Raw genomic sequence first — 12,551 nt, forward strand, 5'->3', positions numbered from 1 at the left:
CTAGGAGGCGTGGTGGTGGAGAGCTGAGAATTTAGAAAGGTTCAGGACTGGGTGGACCTCCCTTGAAGAGGAATACAGGGACGCAGGGGTCCTTACCCTGGGCCTCTTGGGCTTCTGTCTGAATCTAGGCTTTCGGCCTGGAAGTGGGCCTTGAGTTGAATGGTTCTTTCTTAAATCTTCACATCTGGTGTGCGAAGTCCAGTCAGGACGTGACTGGTTTCCTGATATTTCTTCCCTCTTCTTCTCTGTCTTGTTGCCCAAACAGCTTAGGTCTGGGGCAGGGGGTTGAGCTGAGCGTTCGGGTGAGGCTTCTCTCACCATGTATATCCTCTTGTAGGCTCAGCTTCTCATCTCCGAGTCCTCAGAGATGGGGCTGGAGAACAAGGCTCTGGGCCCGTCCCCAAGGTCTTCTCAGGCTGGGGCCTCCTCTGTTTCCTTAACCCCTCCTGCTTCCACTCAGCTCTGTCCCAAAGCACACGAGGTAACCGCAGCTGCCTGTTCTGCTTTGCCCTCTGCCTGTCTGCCTGCCCCCCAGACGCCTGCCTCCCGCTCTTCCCAGGGAGGGCTGAAGGGCATGTGGCATATCCTTTGGCTGGCAGTCTGAGAGTCTGTGAGATACCATCGTGCCGTGCACGGAGCGTCTAGCCCATACGAGAAACGATAGCGCTAATTTGCATTTTAATTCGCATGCAGTCTGCATGTCGTTCTTGGTTGTTCACAACACACTGAATTCTCTGGCTCATCTTCCTTTTCTTTGACCCCAGAAGATAGTCTGGCTCTGGGGCTAGATGGGACACCCTGGATAGGCAGCCTAAGGATCCTGTGCTTAGGTGAAGCTTCCTGTGGGTGGCCAGCACCCAGATAATCTCAGGGCTTGAGGACAGGTGACGGAATATCATAGTCCCGGTCCACCAGCCTCCAGTGAAGTGGGCTGACACCTTCCCAAGTACTTACCCAGCCCGTTTTCCTGCTGGGTCAGAAGTTGCTGTCGGCTAATGTCAGGCCTGTTTCTCAGAGCTTGTCTTGCTCAAGCCCTAGTGGTATCTCCACTCCCCTGTTCTGATGATCGACCCTTGGGGACCTGTCCTCTTCCTGGGCAGTGCCATGATTAGTGCTGCATGTGTGTGCCCAACTGGGGATGCCCAGTGGGATAGAGGCGGACGGGGCGGTAGGAGCTAGGTCCTGTTTTCCGTTGGGCTTCTGGAAGGCCTTCTCTGGGCATCCTCACCTGCTCTCAGCCCAGGGCCAATCCATAGATGGATATGTTGGTTTTCCTTGGGGCAGCAACTAAATTGCCATGCTCGTCTCCAAAGTAGAGGTCGAGCGGAGCCTTTCACGGTAGGCTCTGCCTGCCCTTTCATGCCCACTTTCCCCACAGTCAGATGCCGAGGGCCCTATCCCCCTGTGGATTCTGCACCGATGTGAAGTGATGACTCTAGCCTGGCATGACGTGTGGGGTGTGGGATGCTTGGCTGAACCTGTTAACATCATCTTTCCCCCCCACCCTGAGCGCCCTAGGAGTATGTGAGCCTGGCTGAGGTCCTCCAGCTGTGCTCTCGCTTGGACCCCTCTGCTTCTGCTACCTGCCCCAGCAGGCTCCCCCCGTCCCTGCCTGGCAGCGAGGTACCAGCCACAGAGTGTGCCCACCTGTGCCCAAGGGCCTCCATTATCTCTCAGCCTGGGTGGGGGTCAGGGGCAGGCAGGCTCTTCAGCTTGGCATCGAGGGTGGAGCGTGGTTCACTTTCTTCCATGGGGACCTTGGGAGCTCTCCTCAGCACCTTAGTGGCCTGGGAGGGACACACCCTGTCTCCTGGTCTCCAAGGAGAGACTTTGCTGAGAGGATGCTGGCGCTCTCCCAGGGTCGGTCTCCTTCTTTACTTCCGCCGTTCCCCTTCCCCAGTGGTCAGGGCCGCTGTCTTGGGTTCCACTCCCATTAACCTTTTGTATTCCCTCCTGTGGCTGGCCGCCTCTCAAGTACGTGACGCTTGAGCAGCTAAAAGCGATGTGGGGCACCTCACCCATGCCCCCAACCCCTTCGCCAGGCCTGTCTTCCTGGGCTTCTGCCTCCCAGGACCTGGTTCCCATCACCCGTCTTCCTCCCACGCTGCCCTTCTCTTCCTTCGCTTCCGTCACGCCTTCATCTAAGGTTGGTGGTCTGTGTGTCCTTGCCGCCCCCGTTCCACGGCTGGTGTGACTGTGTGTGTTACCCCTGCTCACTGGCCTCTGCGTTTGACGCCAGCGGAGGGCCTAGGGCCGTGCCCGACGCCTGCAGGTGCCGGCTGCCCGGCTGCTGGCATCGCTCTCCGGTCCGTGCTCTGGAACTTGGGCCCTGACTGTTTCTCTTTGCTCTTAGCACAGTTAGCGCGGCTGTCGTCTCACTGTTTTTCTCTTCCTTCTCCTTCTGCTCTCCCCCCGTCCTCCCTCCCTCCCTCATACCTTCCTTCCCATTCCCCTGGCATGGCCTCCCTCTCTACCTTTCCTCCTCCCTTTTCTTCTTCCCGTTGCTCCCCTCCTGTCTTGGCCCTTCCTCTCCATCCTCGCCTTCCCCCCCACCCCTCCAGATGGAGAAGCTGCTGCTCCCCGCTGTAGACTTAGAGCGGTGGTACCAGGAGCTGATGGCCGGGCTGGGGACTGGCCTGGCCGCCGCCACCGCCGCCTCCCCTCGCTCCTCTCCCCCGCCTCTGCCTGCCAAAGCTTCCCGTCAGCTGCAGGTAACCGTTACCGCCTGTCTTTCCCAGGTCCTGTTCCCGGCCGCTCTGAGCACCTGCTGCCGGTCCTTCGGGCACAATGCGTACCTTGGGTCACGGGGTTACCCAGCAGGGCGAGGAGGGGCCCGTAAGCCCGGAGAGGGCAGCCAGGGTCTTTTCCTGGGCAGCCATCTTGCCATCCTGATACTTTGGGAAGCTGGGGACCCAGGGCCGTCCAGCCCCTGAGTCCAAGGGTATCGGGACTGACTGACCATTGGAAGGGAGTTTTCTCCAGAGTTGTTCACTCGGAACGGGGGGCTTGACATGCCCCTGGGCCTGCTGCAAGTGGGGCTAGTGTGACCCACGGGAACGGCTGGTGTTTCGTTCTCCTGGTCTCCTCAGGGGTGACGCGTGGAGGCAGACAAGAGCAATAGAGGTTCGCGGAAGTGACAGCCGTAGAAAGTTACCTGTGTGACCACTGTCCTGTCCGAGTCTTCCAGCACTGTGCTGACCGTGGGAGGCAAGGGCGCTTGGGTAGTCTTCCACCCAATTTTGCTCCGCTGACGTGCCGTTGAGCCTGTAATTCCACCTCCAAAACTCACTCTTCAGTGAAGGAGCTGTACTTCTGAGGCTGTGACCTCAGCTAACACCATGTGGTCCCTTCGGGAGGCTCTTATTCATGTAACACATGTGGTACCTCTATCAGATGCCCAGCTGGCTGGAGACTTTGACAACTTTTGATGCATTGAATCCCCCCCACAGACAGGCCTTTGAGGTAGATAGTGTTAGCACTCATTGTATAGATCAAAGGCTGAGGCATAGGGGGAAACAAAGTGATCTCACCCAAGCCACTCAGCTAGGTAGCAGTATGGAGACCCGGCGCCCCTGACTCCAAAGACCAGATTCGCCCCATGTCAGCACAGTCGGGCAGTTTGGCTGTTACTTAGTCCAGCTCTGCCCTTTCCTTTGCAGATGAGAAAGCCCGGGTGTAGGGCGGGGAGGTGTGTGGCTCAAGGCCACACAGCCTGTTCATGGCCTCCGCTTAGTCTTCTGCCCAGCTCTGTCTGGCAGACACTGACTTCTGCATGGGTCAGTTTATAGGTCCTTCCTCGGATCCAGGACTGGGCTGGAGATTAGCTTAGGGAGGAAGGGCCTGGGAAGGAGGCTGGACAATTGCCAGTAGCGTCTGCCCACTGGCCTGGCTTAGGAGGCTCAGCCTTGTTGACTGCTGGAGCCAGGAGGTCCCAGAGGCCCTGGGCTGGGGTAGGACCTTGGATCCCAGCTGATCCAGGAGCTGTGAAGTGACAGCCAGTAGGAAGCTGGGTGATCACTGGGCAGTTTCTTTCCCTTCCAGGTTTACCGCTCCAAGATGGATGGCGAGGCCACCAGCCCTCTGCCCCGGACCCGCAGTGGCCCTCTCCCCTCCTCCTCAGGCTCCTCGTCATCCTCGTCACAGCTCAGCGTGGCTACCCTGGGCCGTAGTCCATCACCAAAGGTCTGAGGACATGTGTGGTGTTGGGGATGGAGACAGCCATGTTGGGCAGAGGCTAAGGCTGTTCATGCAGACCGTAGGGTGGGGGTGGCGTCTGCTGGGCCCCAATACTAGCGCTCCTACATTCTCCCCCCACCCCCAGAGTGCCCTGCTCTCCCAGAATGGCACCAGCAGCCTTCCTCGCAACCTGGCAGCCACGCTGCAGGACATTGAGACCAAGCGCCAGCTGGCCCTACAGCAGAAGGGTAAGAAGCTGTAATGCCAGCCTGCCCCTGCCTCCATTCCGTGGCCAGATCCTCCGTCACCTCACGCATGCTCAGCCTTCTCACAGGGTGTTTCCTATCACTGGGATCTGGGCAAGAGCGGAAAAGACTCAGGTCTCATGAAGAAGATCTTCCTGGGAGCTTTCAAAAGACCCAAGGACAGGGGACGAAGGGTCTGAGGGCTTGTGACATCTTAGAGGGCCCATCCGATGAGGGGACGTTTTTGTTGACCGAGTGGGGTAGACATTGGAAGAAGTTGGGGGGTGGGTGTGATGATGACCTCCAGAAATGGTTTCCTGAGACACTGGCTCTTCAGACAGTGTCTGTGTGTGTCTCAGTTGTTTTGAAAGCCCATGTCTGTGCCTCTCTCTCCTCTTATCCCCTCTGTGTCTCTCTCCTGCACCCTCTGCCCGGGGGGAACCCCCACACCAGTTGAGTTACTTCCTGCCGAGCCCCCCCCACCCGACGACCCAGCAGGTAGAGCATTGGTGCCTGAGGACATCGCTTTGGCCAGGCAGCCCCCTGTCCTGCGTTAGCATGATGTGCCCTGCCCAGGCTCCGCCCTGCCCAGGCTCCGCTGTCTGCTGACATCCCCCCACCCCACCCCGGTCCAGACCTCGCTGGGCTAGGGTGCCTGGCTGGCTTCCCTTCCGGCTCACCTCCCTGTTGCCCTTGGCTGTGCCCTCCAGTCTCCTTCCTTACCTTCTCTCCTGCGCTGGCTGCACTTGCTTCTGCATTGCTGGGGGCCTGCGCCGTCCAGGGGTTCCCACCAGCTCCCCTCCTCCTTCCCCAGTAGACGTGGTGGGTGCATGTGCCCTGCTCATCTCTGCGGGCCTCCGTTGAGAGCTGGAACAGCTGGCTGGCATGCTGCCTGGGCACCACCAGGGCAGTTGCGGTGCCGTGTGTGTGTGTGTGTGTGTGTGTGTGTGTGTGTGTGTGTGTGTGTGTGTGTGCGCGCGCGCGCGCGCGCTCAGGATGCAGGAAGAGGCCTGCAGTCAGACTGTAAACACCGGCCCACACAACTGCAGGGGCCACCGGCCCGGAGCTGTGGGCACAAGGCAGCTGTGGGGCAGGGCCTGCTCTGTGTTTGCCTCTTCCTGCTTGCCTCCTCTCTGTCTGTGATGCTCCAGCGTGTTCCCTTCCCCCGATGAGTGAGGATCCCCACGATGAATCCCCCTGTCCCTCCCGCCGCAGGGCACCAGGTGATTGAGGAGCAGCGGCGGCGCCTGGCTGAGCTGAAGCAGAGAGCGGCAGCCGAGGCCCAGTGCCAATGGGATGCCTTGCATGGTGCCGCGCCCTTCCCGGCGGGCCCCTCCGGCTTCCCCGCGCTCATGCACCGGTCCATCCTGCACCACCTGCCCGCTGGCAGGGAGCGTGGCGAGGAGGGCGAACACGCTTATGACACGCTGAGCCTGGAGAGCTCAGACAGCATGGAGACCAGCATCTCGACAGGAGGCAATTCAGTCTGCTCCCCTGACAACATGTCCAGGTGCCTCCCACCTCCAGCCCGCTGCTTGCTTGCATCAGAAGCCCTGGGACGCGCGCTTGACGAGCTCTCTCTTCCCCTTCCCTCCCTAGCGCCAGCGGTCTGGACATGGGCAAGATAGAGGAGATGGAGAAGATGCTGAAGGAAGCCCATGCAGAGAAGAGCCGGCTCATGGAGTCCAGGGTGAGGCTGACTGGAGCCAGGAGGCCGCAGGTGGTGAGCCCCGCCTGCCAGTGCCTGCCCTGTACCCCAAGCCTTTCCACACACACAAACTAGACAGTGGACGTTTGCGTTTCTCAGGTGTGGCCTGGGCAGGCGACAGTGTCGCACCTCCGTGGAACACAAGCGATTGTCACTATGTCCAGCCATGGGTTTCCTATAGGGGAGCTTCGGCCTCGTGCCCCATCCTGTGTGGGAACCTAAGTAGAGGAACATTCTCCTTGGGGATAGTTAGGAAAAGCAGAAAGTGGGGTTGAGGTAGAGGACCAAAAAAAAAAAAGGCAGTAAGCCAGGGCAGAGGTGTTGGCTGGGAAATCTGTCTCAGAAAACAAACAAACCAAATTAACCAAGCAAGCTACAACAAAACCCCCTCAATCTCTTAATTGAGAACCAGTAAATGGAACGGAGGAATCACAGGGGCTTGAAAAAAAAAAAAGAGGACTGACCCTGTGGATGGAGAACCACCTGAAAAGGATGTCTTCGTGTTTTTTGCACCACATTAAGGCAAATGTACAAACCTCTCTTGGAGGAAAGTTGGAGATGATGCTAACTTTTGAGCTGTAAAAAAAAAAAAATAGTGCAGGGGTCTCTACTGATGAAGACATGTGAAATTCACTTGTGACCTTCATCCCCATAATTTTTTATTTGAAATTCAACAGTGAATGTTACATGTAGAATTTTAGAGAGCCTTATTAAGCCAGTGATTGGGAAAGGACTGTATGTACCAGCTGTCAAAAACAGTGATTAGCTAACACTCGTCCTAGGAATCCAGATAAAGATGTATGAGCCTGGGGCTGGAGAGACACTCGGCCGTTGAGAGGCCTTGCTGCTCTTGCAGAGGGGACCAGTTTGCTTCCTAACACTGACATCACAATTGCCTATGACTCCAGATCCTAGGGATCTGACCCTCTTCTAGCCTCTGTGGACACCTGCACATGCATGACACGCACACGTGAGTGCACAGTCACACCTGAGTGCACAGGCACATACACAGAGAGAGAGAGAGAGAAATAAATAAAAATGCAATCTTTTATTTGTTTATTTTGTAAGTTATAACCAGGTGTGATGGTGTATACCTTTATTTAATCCCAGCACTTGGGAGGCAGAGGTGGGTGGATCTTGGTGAGTTCTAGGCCAGCCAGAGTAACATGAGACCCTGTCTCAATGAAAGAAAGTTATACATGACCCACTTCATTGAGTGCTATTTTTTTTGTGCTGGAGTCTGATGGCAGGTCTAACTTCTTTGAAATTTTGCCCCGCTCCCAGAAGCAGACAAGTTGAAGCCCATCTTCCTAGTGAGGTCAGAGAGGGTAAGGGACTTTGTAGGGTCGCAGCCATAGAGCGGTGACTGAACCAGTGTTTGAAGTGTTGATCCGTAGCCAGGAGAGGGTGGTCTTTGAGGACATGCTTGCTCAGCCAGGCCATTGTCCAGGGTCGGTGCCTTTGTGGCTCTGTCCAGGCTTGAGGGCACTGAGCCCTGGCTTTTCGGGCAGGAGCGGGAGATGGAACTGCGGAGGCAGGCCCTGGAGGAGGAGCGGCGGAGGCGGGAGCAGGTGGAAAGGAGGCTGCAGAGCGAGAGCGCCCGCAGGCAGCAGCTGGTGGAGAAGGAGGTGAAGCTGCGGGAGAAACAGTTTTCCCAGGTGAGTGGTTGGCGTGGGGGGGCGGGGGACAGGAAGTCGGCCTCCCTGCCGGCTGTGGAGCCTGCTCCCCAGAAAAGATTACTGTGGGCTGGGCACAGACAGTGTTCTACCTGGGACTCGCTGGACACAAAAAGCAGACCCACTAGGGTTCGTCAGAGTGCACATGTGTGTGTGCACATGCGCGCCCGTGCGTGCATATGTGTGTGTGTGTGTGTGTGTGTGTGTGTGTGTGTGTGTGTACATGAGTGTGTGCATGCGTGTTGGGGAGGGTGGGGTGTGAAGCTGTCGCAGGCCTCCTGTATGTCTTTGGAATCAGCTAGGGTCTGGAGAAAGGCACCTCTGAAAAACCAGTACCAAGTCATAGAGAGGGACAAAGACGTGGGACTCTGGATATGGCTACAGACTTGACAGGAGCTGGTTGCTAAGACCCAGAATGGCTGCCTTGGCCTCTCGGGGGCCTTGTTGCAGCTTTGTGAGTTTATGCCACACCTTCTGCCAGCTGCCCGTCTTGAATGGCGCACTCCTTGTGTCCCAGCCCTTTCCCCTCACGGGGCCTTAGGGCTTCAGTCTCTCTCACCTGTGGACAGCCTTACTAGCATCTAGTTTGTATCTCTGAGAGACACTGGCCTCCTCAGGCAAAATTCTCTCATTGCTCAAAACCAGACTTTACCTGGGATATGAGCAGGGGGAAGGAGAGGGGGTCTGGGCAAGGACGTCTACCTGTGTGCCTGGTCCCTGACCCCGTGAGAACTATAGAACTCAGCCGGGCTGCTCCTTCTGACTGAGTCTCCATAGTCCTTCCCAGGCTGGGGTCTTCTGGGCCCTCCCTGCCGAGGTGACCAACGCGGGGCCTTGAGAGTGCTAGGGAGCAGCTCCTCCACTGAACTGCATCCCACCCCTAGGGAACAACATGTTCGTTCTGGCCTCTTGTTCATTCTGTCGGGAGGGAGAGGAGGGACAAGAGAGGAGGCTGTCATTGTCACAGGTGGGGAACTGAGGCAAGGAGCTGCTCAGCATTTTGCCTGGGCCTGGGTAGAGTCAGCACAGGCAGGCTGGGTCTCCACGCCGGTGCCAAGTCCTGTGAAACCAGGGGCAACAACCACAGGAGTCCAGAGCGGGTGATGGGAAGTTGTGGGAGGTTCAGGCCTAAGAACAAGGGACTGATGAGGGAAGAGAAATAACTTTGCCATCCCCGCCCTTCGTCCCCAGGCCCGGCCTCTTACCCGCTACCTGCCCAACCGGAAGGAGGACTTTGACTTGAAGACCCACATAGAGTCGTCAGGCCACGGGGTGGACACCTGCCTACATGTGGTGCTCAGCAGCAAGGTACCAGACCGGTGTGGCTCAGGCCGTTGGGAGAGGGGGTTTCGTCGTCATCGTTGTCGTTGGGGGTGGGGGGGGCGCGCCTTGGAATTGTGATCTCAGTCTGCCCCAGTATCCTGTGTGCTGGCCTGAGACGTTGGGGGTGGCCTCTGTCGATGCAGCGGCGGTGACCGGTCCTGAAGGAGCTGCTTGGGGAGGGAGGCCCAGGGGCTTCCATGTTTGTAGAGTTCTCCGGTGTTGCTCCCCACCAGGTCTGCCGCGGCTACTTGATCAAGATGGGCGGCAAGATTAAATCGTGGAAGAAGCGCTGGTTTGTCTTTGATCGGCTCAAGCGCACCCTTTCCTATTACGTGGGTGAGTTCCCACAGGCTGCCCTCGGGCCAGTCAGGGCTGGGACCCCTGGGCTCCGACAGCGGGCTTGGCTGGTCTGCTAGCAGGAGGCCAAGCTTCCAGCTAGAGAGGCAGAGGCTCTGATGGGCTTTGAGTCCCCCCCCCCCACACACACACACTGAAAATGTAGGGTACCCAGTTCACATTCATTCTTTCGTTCATCACGTGTTCCTTCGCTCTGCGGCGTTGTGGAGCATCTAAAACTCCAGTCCCTGCTCTCGGCTCTGCTGACAAGATGGCCATGCTCTCTCCCTGGTGCACACTGTCAGGAAGGCGGCTGCCAAGCCGAGAGTTAAAGCACAGTGAGTGGGTTTGCTAACAGGGCAGCACTCAGACACTGGGTACACAATTTGGCCTGGGAACTGCCCCTTGGTCTCCCTCAGAGACTTCAAGGTCATCAGTTAAGCAGTATCCAGGACTCTTGGGACGACCCAGGAGCCAGGGGCCTTATTCAACTCTGCTCTTCCTCTTCCTCTCCCTCCCCCAGTCTCTAGCATCGACTCTGACCCCCCAGAATATCTTGGATTTTCCTACTTGGAGCATGAGGTGCTGGGTGGCCCTCTAGTCAACGAGGGCTAGACTGTGCCGTGATCAGTGGTCCCCTGAGCCCCTTCCCGTGCGTGACATGAGTCTGTCATGCATTGTGGGCTGGCTGTCCTTGCCTCACAATGAGCCTCTCTGGAACATTGCTGGTCATGTTAGCAGAGGACAAGAGAGGCCTGAGGGGCTTTGCCCTGACATTAAGTGCGTCAGCTGGGGGGTAACACGTGCCACACCTGCCTGCCAGTCACTGAGCCCCACCACCTACGAAACTGGAAAGGGGAGGGCTGGGGGTCATGAATGTCCAGGCCAGTGCCCTGCTTGCCCCCTCACCTTTTACCCACTTGAGAAGCCTTCCCTGATCACCCTGGGTCCTGGATGTGGAGAGGCGGAAGCCTAGGCTAGGACAGTAGAGGGACCTTGTCAGCCTGGGAAGCAGGGCTCCACTTCGGACATGTGGAGGCTGAGGTGCGTTGAGCTAAGTCCGGGAGAAAGGCTAGGCTGTGAGGGAGACCCTAGTTGAATGTCTTGGGAGTACTAGTCTCAGCGAATGCAAGTCCTGTTCATCAGACACTTGCACGATCAGTACTCTATGTGCATCGGCTCATCTCATTTTTGCCAGAATGTACTCCTACTTTATGTGTAAGGAAAATGGGGCCCAGAAAGCCTAATTAATTGTCCAAGGTGTCAGAGCACCCACGAGGCAGAGCAGAGGGGAGAGACGGCCACTTGTGGGGAAGAGCAGGACTTTGAAATCGGCAGAGGCAGAAGGGCAGGAAGCAGGGAGCTGGCTCTGAGTGCATGCCAGGTGCTGGGCTGGCACTTGGCACAAGTGATCTCGCTTCGTGTCTGTGAAACAAAAGGAGATCACATTTAGGCGGGCAGCGGGGACAGAGAAGGAAGCCAGCCAAGGGAACAGACATTTGTAAGCCCAAGGTGTCGCCAGCAATGATAGATAGTGCCCAAAGGCCAAGAATGATGTGGCCCAAGGGCCATTTGACTCCGAGACTGAGATTTGTGGAGAGAAGGCTTCTCACCACGCAAGGAGGCTGAAGCCAGATTGCACAAGACCAAGGATAGGTGGGCGGGACGGAAGTGTGGGCAGCAGCCTGTTACTATTTCCAGTGAAAGAAGGGGGGGGGGGCCGCGGGAGGGTGGCCAGGCTTCTTATGTCAGAGGAGGAAATGTTGAGACGGGTGTGGGGCTACGCCAGGACCTGGGTGTGCCTTGCCTGTTGGGCCTGCCCCCTCTTCCTTCCTTCAGGAAATCACAACAGAGACTAACCTGGGTGAGCCCCTCGGAGGCTCCACCTTCCTTGGAGTGGGTCCCACCCTCTTCCACTCATCCCTGTCTGCCCTGTGACATCAGCCCTGAGCGTAACGCTGTAGTGACAGATGCCGCGTTCCGTGCCAGGCTCCGCTGGATGCTCGGAATGGGCTGTTGCCTCCCACACTCTTAACACCCTCAGATGGGGCAGGGTACTCCTGAACCCCTAGCCACACTGGCACATGACGAGGCTGCGGGCCTGTACCTTCTCACCGTGTTGTAGCTTCCCGGCAGAAAGGGTTTGTGATTTCTTTTCAGATGCCAGTGCCTAGGCCTCGGTCATTCTACAATGACTGAGCACCTGTTGCGTGCCTGGCACGTAGCTCTTGCTGTTGCAGGAGGACACGCATGTAGAAAACAAAGGTTCAGATTCAGCGTGTCGAGGACTGCGCCGAGGATTCATGTTTTTCTGTTGTAGTGGTCTGCAGTGGGTCTTGAAGGTTGGTGAGGAGTTTGCCGAGAATATGGGCGGGAAGAGCTGGTCCTAGTGTAGGAAGAGTGAGGCTGCCTTTCCAAGTGAGAAGTGTAGCGACGCCACAGAACTCAGTGTGGAGGAGGCTGTGAGGCAAGCTGGAGGGATGCCTTGGCACTGGTCTGTGCCAGGACACAGAGGTAGCTGGTTCTCCAAAGAGGAACCGTCAGAGGCGTTGTACACTGAGGCAGCAGGCTTGTTTTCAGACTCATCCCGCGTCGTCGGGGCAGGTGAGTAGCAGGGCTGGAGGCTAGGGCAGGACCTTTAGGAGGCTAGGGCAGGGGATTGGGCCTGAAATAACCCGGAGTGTGGGAAGGGACCATGGGAGGAGCTTCCTAATAGCTCTCACTTCGGAGTTCAGTGATGGGCACCGTCATCTCCCGCAGGACCGGAGCTAGTTAGTGTCGGCTGTACCATTGGATCAGTGTTTTTTGTTGTTTTGGTTTTTTGTTGTTGTTGTTGTTGTTGTTTTTAAGGTAAGACGCCGTCTCATGTAGCCCAGGTTGGCCTCAAGCTCACTATGTAGTCAGAACTGGTCTTGAACTCTTGATCCTCTTGCCTGTGGTTCTCAAATGCTGGGGGTTTAGGTGTGCACATACTCCAACTAACAACATTCTTATCCCCTTCTCATACACACATGGTAGCAGCTAATACCTTGTCCTGTTTGCCTTAAGGTCTCTTAGCAGTTTTTCTGTTTCAAATACATCTACAAC

General features: G+C 57.0%; 1 protein-coding gene across 15 annotated transcripts in view; it reads left to right on the forward strand.

The window, feature by feature from the left end:
* Phldb1 (pleckstrin homology like domain family B member 1) overlaps window positions 1-12,551 on the forward strand; it is a 47,350-nt gene that overhangs the window by 30,961 nt on the left and 3,838 nt on the right. For 5 of the 15 annotated variants that reach the window (XM_028866384.2, XM_028866388.2, XM_028866391.2 and 2 more), the window contains 11 exons: window positions 338-481; window positions 1,976-2,146; window positions 2,562-2,711; window positions 4,042-4,182; window positions 4,322-4,424; window positions 4,875-4,919; window positions 5,637-5,931; window positions 6,021-6,144; window positions 7,641-7,787; window positions 8,997-9,113; window positions 9,362-9,464. In XM_028866384.2, coding sequence (XP_028722217.1) covers window positions 338-481; window positions 1,976-2,146; window positions 2,562-2,711; window positions 4,042-4,182; window positions 4,322-4,424; window positions 4,875-4,919; window positions 5,637-5,931; window positions 6,021-6,144; window positions 7,641-7,787; window positions 8,997-9,113; window positions 9,362-9,464 — 1,540 coding nt within the window. The remainder of the gene's footprint in view (window positions 1-337; window positions 482-1,975; window positions 2,147-2,561; window positions 2,712-4,041; window positions 4,183-4,321; window positions 4,425-4,874; window positions 4,920-5,636; window positions 5,932-6,020; window positions 6,145-7,640; window positions 7,788-8,996; window positions 9,114-9,361; window positions 9,465-12,551) is intronic. The other 10 variants (XM_028866387.2, XM_028866390.2, XM_028866395.2 and 7 more) reach the window with 7 other exon arrangements.

Source organism: Peromyscus leucopus, chromosome 7 (genome assembly GCF_004664715.2).
Source record: "Peromyscus leucopus breed LL Stock chromosome 7, UCI_PerLeu_2.1, whole genome shotgun sequence".
NCBI lineage: Eukaryota > Metazoa > Chordata > Mammalia > Rodentia > Cricetidae > Peromyscus > Peromyscus leucopus.